Raw genomic sequence first — 12,714 nt, 5'->3', positions numbered from 1 at the left:
TTATTATATATATATATATATATATATATATATATATATATATCATATACAATATTTTTATTGTATTAATAATAAAAGTCACTCTAGGGGAAATCGAAAATAGAGATAGAATACGCGTAAAGAAACAAAAGAGGCATAAATAGTCGACGCGAACCATAACCGTAATGTGCTATAACGAATGAAAGCCGTCCGTGTAAGCGAAAAACAAGAACAAGAAAGAGAACGTAAAAAAAGATTCTTATTTCTAAGGTATATATTTACTTTTGTCTTGTCAAACTGGATGCGGCAACGATGATATACGGCGACCTTTCGCGCTATCTATCACCATTTACTTTTCGATGTTGAAGTTCTCAGAAATCAAATACTTTGTTCTCATCCATCGCCTGGCTAATAAATACTCTGGGCTTTAATGTACAGCAGATTTATCGATAAATGATAATAAGTGAACTTATTAGCTTTTTCGATAAAAAATCGATATAAGCCATGAAATGAATTTGACGAATTGTCAAAACGAAAAATCTTCAATTCGCGAGTTTGTATACGCGATGTTACAATTACAATATAATTATAGCGATTAGATGTTTAAAATTGTGTGCAACATTAAAGTTAACAAATGATAATATTATGATGTTAATAAATTAATGTTTTATATGCACTAAATGTTAATCTAGTTCTATCGAATACAAAATTAATATAATAATGTGATTATTTAATTTGCAATTTTGAGTATGCTTGGTTAGTGATGTGAATAGGCAATAGAAAGGTTGCCAAAATAATAGCATTACCGTTTCTATGCGTACAGACGAATCGTGCAAGCATTACTATGTTTCAGTTACCTAATTTCGTAACTTCCCTGTCGACAGCTTGAATTATGATACGTTTAGTAATGTTCAAAATATGTTTCGTTATGTACATGAATATTTGCGTTGTGTCATATCCGATTTTAGAGATTTGTGACTCGATAAAATACGAAAGAGTCATTTTGAATTGTCATGCTCGTAATATCTCAGGATATGTTACAACGTTACAACGATAATTTAACTCGCGAATCTACCAGTTTATTTTAATTTTATTCTATCTAAACTTTGTATTAAGTGTTAAAGAATTAAACCTGATTTTTTTTTCTTGTTTGTTTGTAAGTATTGCATGCACGTGTCTTTTTCACGCAAAGTAGCCCCAGTATCATAGCCAGGTATAAGAGACACCAAAGTTTTTAATATCGCATTTCCTGCCTGCCTTCATGCCAAGGGGATTATTTGTTTCCACGTTGATTATTTTCAGTGAATTAGAACAGAGCAAAGCACAGAATACCAGGTATCCACTGTCGCGATTTTCCAAAGTATTAATTTAAAGGAAGCGCAATTCATGTAAATTCATGGAAATTTATTCATCTCGTTGTTCTAGGAACATTCTTATTATGACGGTGTAATGACAACTAATATAAGTACAGTGACAGTAATTACTCTCGACGCACGTGTCCATAAAAGCCGAAGAATAAAATCTATGATAGAATACGGAAGAGTCTGAAATTAACTTTATGAATTAATTAAAAAATGAAGAGCTATTCTTCGAGATATTTACTTCAAGAGACATTCGATTTAGGATAAGTATTGTCGCGGACAATGGATATCTTTAAGTTTAGTCGAGGGTAGGCAGGATTCGATAGAGATTTTGTACCTGCGTCTAGAATGATGTCACCAACGCTGTCAAGATTACCGTAATCGTCGTATGTATCAGCCACGTCCAGATTACTGGCAAATGCGAATGGCCAGCGATCATTACCTAATGTCCCTTTGTTAGCAGACTTGCACCCAAACCACCAGTACGCTGTTGATCTCGGGAAGGCAGGATTAGCATCATCAACCTGATAAACCAGAGAGATAATTGTTTTATATAATATGATATATTTTTATAAATTTATATAATATGATATATTCTTATTTCTCTACATATATATATCTATTACGCAAAGTCCGCAAATGAGCAGTGTTGGCATTGCCCAACCCAATCGCGTTCACCTAAAAAAAATATTCTGCCGATAAGGAATTCCTCTTAGCATTTCCTTTAAGCAAAAAATCTTACATTAATCTTGCATTAATCAAGTGCGTATTTATAACACGTATTCGTCTATAAAAATGAGAACACATGAGCTATGATCAAAAATAAATAAATTCTTCTATAGAAAATTCTATTATAATAACTCAAATAGTCTTTTAAAATAAGAGGATATACAAAATACTAGTGGCACGCTTATTTGTTAGAAGTTTGTCATTTACGTGCTATAGTACGCGTGCATGACATCCTTCTAGGATGATTGCGAGAATTGCAATTTTAAATCCAGTACTTTATGGTTATACAAAATTCCTTTATTTTGTAGAGTATCCTCTTGAGGTCATATATAAATAGAAAATCCTCTGACATTAACACAGAACCGCTAAATGGCAGAATATTTTTTTGAGCGTTGGGCAATGTTAACATACAGAAAAAAGAATATTCTTAAATCAATCATAATATACTTATACTATATAAGCAAAAATATTATAATCTTGCTTTAAAGATTTTAGTCTTGATTTGATTGAATTTTGTATTGATATTATAAAACAATATAAGATTTTTAATTGAGTAAGTCTTGAATTAAATGCAAAGTAATACTTGCATCAAAAGAAATTTAATTAAATCAAAATTAATATTTTTGAAAGATTACAATATTTTTGCTTACATATGAGTATATTATGGTTGATTTAAAGAATACCCTTTTTTCTATGCACGGCCCAGGCAATGTCTACATTATACAGCAGGCAACTCGGGTATTGCCCACTGCGAATTTTGCTCGTAACACAAAAACCCACTTTGTTTAAAGGTGATTCTATACGGTATAATACTGATTAGTAATATTGAATCAGTAATGCTAAAAGATATGCATTAATATTTTTACAATTTTATATGATCAATATTATTGACAATATATTTTACTTTAATTTTACGTACATTATCTATTGCATTGTAATATACTGTGACACGGATCCTAATAAAGATGATGCTCGAGAATCAAAATCCAAATTTACGTCAATCCATCAATAATATTGTCAATATTTGTTAATACTGACAGTATTATTCACCGTGTAGATTCATCTTTGGAGTGAATTTCATTATGAAGAGTGAAATCTCACTTTTAGAGATTGAAAATTGAAATTTGTTTCAAAAACTGGCTCAATTTACTCTTGAGAGTGAGATTCCACTTTAAAGAACTTAAAGAGTATATGTAACGATATATTCCGTAATTTGGGACGTAACACGAGACAGAGACCAAGAACGCGCGTGTTATTATGTAACGTTACAAACTCCATTGCGCTGGTGTATTTTCCAATGATATTGCTATATGCAGTGTTGCTACGAACAAAAAATTAATTTAAAAACTAACTCGTGCTTACCTTGAATAATCGGTCGTTGAATCGATAGTAGGCGTTATCTTGGAAGAAATATGTATAGCCCTTATATGTTACTGCCGCGTTGATGTGATTCGGTATGCCTTCCCAATTTTGGATGAGTTTAGGGTAGCTACTTCTCACTGGTGGCTTCGACGCTGGATCGAAGCGCCAGAATTTTGCACCCTTGTAGAAATAAATCTTGCCATTTCCAGTCCATACGGTAGCCGCATCGATGTTATCAGGAATGCCAGTAAAACCATCGCTAATTTCCTTCGGGTAATCACCGTCCATAGTCGTATTAATATACCTCCAGTATTGCGTGCCCTAAAGTAAAATAATTGCAGTGTCAATTATAGTGAATGAAATTTGCATATTGATCAATGTCGACATAAAGTCTGTTTTCTATAGCTGAACCAGTGTATAACATAAAGTGTAGTTCTATAACCAGTTGTAGAACATAAAGTGGAATAGGTATATGTTTGATATTTGACGGAAGCGAGAAAGAAAGTTCTAGTAGAGGAATAAATACTGACCTACAGTATAAAGTAAAAGGAGCCAAATCAATTTTGGATTTTGCTCATTTGTTCAAGTGAACAATTACCTTAAAGAAATAAGTTTTGCCATTCCTGTATGTAAACGCAGCGTCTATATTTGATGGAAGTTCCTTCCATGTGCTACTAATACGTCTAGGATAACCGCTGGCCACACCGTCGTCTGTTAATTTCCAATAATGTTTTCCTGAAAGTTTCATAATAATAGCTTCAGTATTCTTGCTTTGTCATCTTTGGCAGAATCCAAATACTAATGGAAGATTACAACTCCGAAGTGTACGTACCCTTGAACGCAATTATCTCGCCGTCTTTCGTGTTGAACATTGCATCGATCTTTGGATCTTTACACAATTCAGGATCTTCTTCGGCAGGCGGCGGAGGTCGCGATCCTCGTGGCGATTTAGTTTTCGTGCCATATAGAGCCTGAAATGATTTAGTATTAGCTACTCGAGACACACTACATCCAAAATTACGAATGTAACTGGTAATAGAAAGTTTCAGTCTTTCGGACGTTACCTGAATCGCGCTAACATCATCTTGATCTAGAGTAAAATGTGGATCGTAGCCGCGGTAAAAGGGTGCCATCAGAGCACTTTTGACATCACTGTGACTTAAACCGAGCGAGTGCCCGAATTCATGAGCCGCAACTTGAAAGAGATTGGTACCGCGGTAGCTTCTGATGGTCCATCGTTCAGCGTCGTCGAAGTGAGCATCACCACCGTATACGGGAAAATATGCGTGTGCTAAGGTGCCACCAGGTCCATCGAAAGGATCACCATCGCCGTGCTCACCTACTTCGAATCTGATATCGATATGAACCTAAACGAATTACTTTTGTTTAGTATTTTATTAATGTATAATAATATTTTTATCTCTTTAATTTTTAACAATCGATCTGCGTCAGTTGGTTACATAAGCATACATATATCTTGACTATATGGGCCTTACATTTTCGTGTCCTGTCTTGCGGGTAAATGTCAGATCAGTTTCACCCGTCCAAACAGAGAATGCGTTCGCTATTTCCTTTTCTACTTCCTGTTTGTTAAGACCAGTTGGGTACTTGCTAATTTTGTACGTTAGATTCTTCGTACGCCATCTGGACCCTACGATAAAGTATTTTATACATGAGACGCGTGGAGAAGCGCGAGAGAATGTTTGCTTTGTTTAAAAATATTGCGATGCATTCTCGTTTATCCGTGCGTACACACACCCACACACACATGTTAAGATCGTTAATTCATTTTCCGTGGCTATTAACGTATGCATGTCCGTTACGCACCAACCGATGCACAACACGAGTCTATATTGTAGGAATCCACTTGCGATACACGCGTGATGTTCCAATATATATATTTATATTGATATATATTTATATATTCGATGCTACGAATCTGCTATAAGTATACCTAGCTGTTACGTCGTTATTGTATCGTAGTGGTAAATTGTTTATTACTCGTAAGAATAAAAATCACGGCTTGCGTGTTACGTGCTCATTACGGTTATAGAATTACGATTTATGCAACAGTTGCGCGTATACTATAATTATATCGCGCATCTCGTATGACTCTTACGTAACGATCTGTTCGTCATTATGAGATGAAAGAATAAAATGAAAGAATGTAGCACATAGTTACATCGGATTATCATTGAGTTAAATTTCGACTGTGTGCAACTGACATTCCGTAGGATGCACGCATGGCCGAACTTAGCACCAAGAGTTCACTGAAACATGAAACGCACGTGCTTGGGTTCAAAGTCATGGTTAACCCGTGTGAAACTGCGATCGCTTTATTATTCTGTCGATAGTCGTGCATAAGAATGTCTTTGTTGGTCTTTTTTATTTTCAATGCGACATGACCAAACGATTAGAACATTCATATACGAATCAATGAATCAAGAGATCTGTTTTTTACTGTTGCGCTCTGAACCAATGCAATAAGTTAAAATGAAACAAACGTATATTTGTTTCACTTCAACTTATTGCACTGTGTGTACTAGTTCAGAAAGTGATAAAGCAACAATAAAAAACAGAATATCGAGCATTTTTTAGCGAGACGATCGTATATAAATGTAAATATGAATATATAGAGGAAAGTCGATATCGACATATCATCCTGTTTTCAAATATTTCACAGCACGATATTTCTTAAATAAAAGCCAAAAATAAAAATGTTTTAGAAACATAAATATAAAAACATTAGAAAGTATTTTCTAGTAAAGAGAATATAGCAATTTTTATAATACTGTTTGCAATTTTGCAATAATTTTTTTGATAAGATAAGCAAAAAGAGTGCTTGACAAAATAGACTCCAAAACTGATATAGTAGACAGTAATGTCACATATTCCTATTCTTTTATTTTTACTGAAGTCATCTGTAAAACATACCTACAAGTGAATGTATACATATAAGATTTTCTAGAATCTTTTCATTTATATAAAACGATTTTTATTGATTTATATACATACTTTGTACTGTTCTGCGTTTCTGCAAAACGCAAACCATGTAACGCTTAAAGTTTTTTTTTTTTTGGAGAATTTTTCCATAATATTGTCTTCAGCTCCTGATAAAGACTATTTGACACTATAACGCAATACTATAAAGATTAAGTTAGCTTATGAGTTGTTTCAGATAGGTGTGCCAGTTTACGCTGCACTCCGTGATTTTGTATTTAAAACCGTGAAAAAAAATAGAAAGAAAAAATATAAATAAAACTGATTAAAAAAAATAAATATATAAAAGATGTAATATTATCAATAATATAACTACTATTGTTTAAGCTATGTAATTTGCAAAAAAATTTTGTATAAAAAACAAGCCACAAATATATAAATTAGTTTTTGCTTCTTTAATCATCTAAACAAATCATGTTTTTGTGTTAATATTAATAAAATGCAGCAATTAATTTCTGAGAAATAAGAGAATATTTCTTTAGAAAATCTATGTCAGTATATATAACAAGATTATAAATATATATCTGACAATGAAAAAGATATACTAATTGAATACAAAGAGACAGATTAATTAAATACAAAAACATTATTATCTATTTAAATACAAAGACTTCAAAATTTGATTTGATGAGATATTCTTCTTATCAAAAGAGAATCTCGTCGATTCATTAACCAATCGTAGCTTTATCGTTAAATTGCATAGTGGATGCGAAATGCAACAGTTGATTCGAGCGAATTCATGTAGCTGATTTAAAATGCATTTAGCACATCCGATAGACTGTTATCGTGATATAGATCCACGTGACCCGTTTAAGGTGACTGACTTTATATCAATCTGACTATACCACATAGTAGTAACGAGACAACGGGAAGTCGAAATGGCGCGATTCATCGTAAAAGTCATCGTAAAAGACTGCAATGTACTAAATAATTTATATTTACTATGAATGCGTTCCATTTGACGCAACGGAATTCATGGAATCATTTCATTTCTTGTTATTTATTAAACGTTAAACAAGTAATGCTTGCGAATGTTGCAAGCACCAAATAGAACACATCCTATATGTATTCCTTTGTTATTTTATTATTAGTACGTGTTTACGTGGATCGTTGATGTGATCTATGTGTTAACGTAGCCAACTTTCCGTTTTACGACATTATATTTTACGTTATAGATTTTCTTCGAATTTCGAGAGAATGCCCGCGTCGCGATTAGATAATCGATCGTGATCGATCAAAAAAAAAGTTGTGTCACGTCTCGTGGTTACGTTTACACTCTCGATTGCATTAAACTTTTTTCAATTTGTCAATTATTGATTAGTCGCGCAAAGTGATGAAATCTATTGAATTTTCGATTAAAAGTTTTATACATCGACTATTTTATTATTTTACCTTGAAGAGCGTATCTCTTTGATCTTCCATCGGCAGCTGGTCCAACTTTATCTTTAACACCGCATCTTGGTGTAGCCATAAGCTTAGCAGTTTCTTCATTTAATTCACCTGTAATAAAAAATATCGAGATAAATTTACGAATTATTATTTATTGTCGTAAAATTATTTATTCTTGTAAAATCGAGGATACTCAAATGGTCTTCACAAAAATACCTTGCATTTTATTGCCTTTTATCATCCTTTAAATATAATCGCGTGATAAAAATAATTATTGTATATATTCCGATTTTCGCGTATATTGATTGTTAGAGTACAGTTTAACAATGTCGATGCGAAGCGGAGGGTGTAAAATATTTGTTAAGTACATCTATGCCCTTTTATGTGCACGCGTATACGCGTATATGTATTTCTCGCACCCTGTGTATGTATTAATTTCTCATGCATGCATAATATACAGTACACATAATATAGTACATAATGTAGTATGCGGGAGTACCTGTGCATACGCTACCACTATTTTCCATCGCGGTCACGCGATTCGACATTTACAGATTCATCGTTGCCGGCGTGCAAAGGTTGCCGGAGCACACCGGCAACGATGCAACGAATAAAAATTATTATATATTGTTTCAATCTTGCGAGAATTTCATGATATATTTTGTATCATAAAGAATAATTCTGAAAATTTTAATTTTAATTATTGTACTTTTCATTTAGTAACTCTAGTTCTATTAATGCATGCTGTTCATATTTTATCAAATTTAATATTGTTTATTAAATTTCCTCTCTTTCCTTTAACATGAAAAAAATCTTGTTGCGATGAACACGCCCGAATGAGTAATAACAATCGTAATAACAGTTAGACAAAAAATAATAATAAAAATTTAAGTAAAAGTCATATGATTTGTGTATACATTTTCATTGAATTTCTTTTTGAGAGTTACGTTCATCAGTAGTTGCAAATACGTTAACGACGCAGATTATGGCCGATAAACACGTTTCATCTCGAATAATGCCACCACCGATGGCCTACAATTTTACAGTTAGATCACTCTTCCGTTCACCTTCGGTTTTTATTGGATTCTATTACTTCACTGGATTCTACTGTTTCGCCCTGTTCATGGACTCTCGTATATAACATCACACTATAATATATGACCGACGAAACTTGCTTGTTGATCTTTTCTATTATTTCTTCAAACTTTTTTATATGATTTCTATATTTATTTATTTACAACATTAACTTGACGCTATGAGAAAGTGCGTATAATTATTAATCATGATTGCAAGACAACTTTTTACGACTTTAAAACTTTTGTTACGTATTTTTCAAAATTATTATTTGCAAGACCATTATACTAATATGACACTACAGTAATATGACTCATTGATTGAAGCATCAGATTGAGTTCGGTTGCGTTTCACCGAATCCCTGAATCATCACTATTCATTATCATTAATAGTTTAAATCGACAGGGAAGGCACTGACAGGGGATCGCTGTTATCGTTCCTCAAGCGGTTTGACATTTTATGTGTCTCTTCATATACATAAACATGGAAAATTTTATGTTTTGCGTTTTCCTTTTTTTAAATCACACGCGTGCAGCATTGAGTAAACTGATTCTCCGTAATTTTCCATATGAATCACCATTATTTGTTAGAATTTGATAATATTAGATAAAAACTCAAGTACATCTAGTAAGTATACATACGCAATAGACAAGAATGGATTAAAATGGATTGAAATTTTAAGCCATTTGAATCATCCGAATATGTATTTTAGTATCATTCATAGTCCGTTTTTACTTTTTTTAAGATTCAATCGAATTAAAAAACTGTATTTCCTATTCAGAATTTTGAATTTAGCAATATTCTCAATGCACTCAAAAAATTGGAATTTCTTTTAGATTAAAAAGGCAAGAAATGTTCAATTTTTATAAATGAATAAAAGTACATTGAAAAAGATTCAGTTTAACGTTTGAATGTGTACTTCTGAAAATCTGAATCTGTTTCAATTCATTTCAATCCATTCTTGTTTACTGTGTGTCTAGCACATGATATAATTTACATGATATAATGTACACACACACACACACACACACACACACACACACACACACACACACACACACACACACACACACCACACACACACACACACACACACACACACAATATATATATATATATATATAATTTAAATACATTGCATATTATATACACACATATATATATATATATATATATATGTATATAATATGCAATGTATTTAAAAATAAGTTTGGAGAAATAAATAAAATTTAACATACCTGTTATATTAAGACCAGCGAATGCTTGGAATTCTTCTATCGCTGCCGTCAGCTTATCCTCGCTTAAAAAAGCACCATTTTCCGGATTTATCGGCGGCAAATATCCATATTGCGCTAGGTAATTCTGTAATTTTTAAAAACACTCTTTAATGCAACGTATGTACATCTTATACATAGATATCATTCAACTTTTCTCAATTTGTAAATCTGTAAATTTGATAGTACTCAAACATCCAAAGGAAGATTATTGAGTCTGTATTTGTTGAGGAGAATTCCAAAGTGAGTCGTATTAATTATATTAACTGATGGAATAAGGGAATAATAAGCATCTGTAATTTATTATTTTGCATACCGTCGACAACGTTGTATTTTCACTTGCCCTTTGTGATCCATATTTTACTTGAATTTGAAGAATCCGTAAGATCACATTCGAATAGTTTTCTCAATATTTTGGTGAACCAAGTATCGTTATTTTCTTATTGACTCGAAATTAAGATATTTTGTCGCGAAACCGACAATTTTATTTTGCAGACAAAAAGTTTTCGTGTCATTCCGGAAAGAACTAGTTTTTAAGTTTGGTATCATAATGTAACATTGACGTTGTTTTACGAGCTTTGTTCTATGAAAGTGAATAACTACATATAGGAGACCTTTCCTTATCCGCGTGTAAATTTATCAACGTCCTCCGGTAATTGTTTGTCAGTCCTATTTCGATCGTTTGCGTATAATTATGCGCAGGAAAATGTCCCTGTCGCACCGTCGCACAATTTTGTGCCCAAGTCTTCGATTTTTACCAATACACTCATCGCTTATCGTTTGACAACGTGCGAATGCTAATTATACGTGACATATTTCTAATTCATTTAAAATATACTGATCTAATGTTATACAAGACGTGCTCTTCTCGCATAAGAAGAAGCGCGTGTCGCAAGAATGATACGACCCGCAGAAGATCATCATTAGAGCCAATTCGGATGACGTTACGTTCGAAGTGCAAATTACCTCTTTAAGAATGACTCATCCCTTTATATTGGGCGGAAAGCGCTGTCTCCTCTCACGCGTTCTAGATTCACGTAAAATGGCGATCTTGACAAGCAATCGTTTCTAATGTAGTAGGATAATACCGTTGCGTGGAGGGTTGGCCAATCAATTTGCCTTCGCGTGCATTCTTTCGGAGTTACCTCCGAACTGTATTGATTTTGTTCTTACCCTCGGATCACTGCACGAAAGTACGTGTATTCTTAATTCTTACGTGCATTTGTTACACACAAATTCGAGATATTTAACAGATATTTAAAGAAAACATAAGGATATATTCGTTAATTCGAATAACATTAAATTTTAAAAAAATTTTAATTAAAAAATAAATTTAAAAAAAACCAAGAGGAGATTGTTAAAACAAGAATAATAAAAGGCACTAGAGAATATTAAAAGTGCAAACGCCAATAGAATTTCGGACATTTTTATTTTTTGTTAATTATTGAACAATAATTAAAAATTTAAAATTGAAAAAAAAGGCTCTAAAGATTGAATCAGCAAAGGAAATTGGCATTATCATTCTCTTTATTCAAAAGGGAGAAATCGAAACGTCTAATTAATTTGTTATTTAAAAAGAATTTGAATTCGCAGAGCACTTAATATTGGTTCTGGTTGGATTTGTATTTTTGAGATTGTTAAAATGAAAATTGTAGTACTTTATGTAAGGGAACTTTTATATGATGTCGAGAACACTCGAGCAAAGAATCTGACAATCGTCGCAAATTACTATTGCGCAAAGGAGTCCGACGTAAGTCACGCGAGAATTATCGAAGTACCTCATGTTTCTAGATTTAGGCGAATTAGACAAGCAATGACCGAGGAGACTGACCTAACCGACTACGGAATTTACTGTTATTTAACAACACTTATGCACACTTATATCCTGATTAATATTCTATCGGTAAATCGCACGATCAGGATATCACGTATTGCTAAATTATACGAAGGAAGACGGGAGATTTACATGTTTATCTTCTTATGCGTTATATTCGCGTCATGTATTATTGAGAATAAACTTTTACTTTATTTCCGAATTACGCGCCAAGAATCTTTAAGGAAAGATATGATTTGCTGTGATTAATTATAATACTTTATCTCGAGTGAAGTAAAAATTATTTAAAAATGAAACTTTGATTGAACTTTGTTATTCTAAAAAAAAACTGGATCGGCAATAAAAGGTGATCTGTGTAATTGCGAAGTTGCAAAGTGAGTCATGCCTTTGCAAAGAGAAAAACGCATAAAGGGTACATTCATTCGAATATTTTCGCAATAGTAATCCGATGCATCCCTTGATAGCAAAGTTTCCGAGCATAGCCTTGGAATGCTGATTCATACATTATGACAAAAATTCGACTTTTGTAAACATATATTTTGAAGTTAATAGTCATAATAACTATTTTTGTCGTATTATAAATGCAGTATAATCGTTATATCACAATACAATTTTTCATCAATCAATTTTTCATCAATGTTTACATTAATAAAAATTCGTTATTAAATTTTGTAGCGGAAAAAAATACATAACGTGTATGCGCGCGCGCGCG

At 32.7% G+C, this 12,714-nt stretch overlaps 1 protein-coding gene across 1 annotated transcript in view; it reads right to left on the bottom strand.

Moving 5' to 3' along the window:
• Positions 1–10,250, bottom strand: part of LOC105619997 (matrix metalloproteinase-14) — a 14,412-nt gene extending 4,162 nt beyond the window's left edge. The window contains exons 1-8 of the mRNA XM_012201507.1: positions 10,133–10,250; positions 7,824–7,931; positions 4,928–5,082; positions 4,496–4,798; positions 4,264–4,402; positions 4,030–4,166; positions 3,432–3,752; positions 1,678–1,864 (exon numbers count right to left, since the gene is read on the bottom strand). Of these exons, the coding sequence (XP_012056897.1) occupies positions 1,678–1,864; positions 3,432–3,752; positions 4,030–4,166; positions 4,264–4,402; positions 4,496–4,798; positions 4,928–5,082; positions 7,824–7,902 (1,321 nt within the window). The 5' untranslated portion in view covers positions 7,903–7,931; positions 10,133–10,250. The remainder of the gene's footprint in view (positions 1–1,677; positions 1,865–3,431; positions 3,753–4,029; positions 4,167–4,263; positions 4,403–4,495; positions 4,799–4,927; positions 5,083–7,823; positions 7,932–10,132) is intronic.
• Positions 10,251–12,714: the final 2,464 nt, after the last annotated feature.

Source organism: Atta cephalotes (assembly GCF_000143395.1).
Source record: "Atta cephalotes unplaced genomic scaffold scaffold00023, whole genome shotgun sequence".
Lineage (NCBI taxonomy): Eukaryota > Metazoa > Arthropoda > Insecta > Hymenoptera > Formicidae > Atta > Atta cephalotes.
Note: the sequence above shows the minus strand (reverse complement) of the source record. Positions and strands in the feature narration are given on the sequence as shown.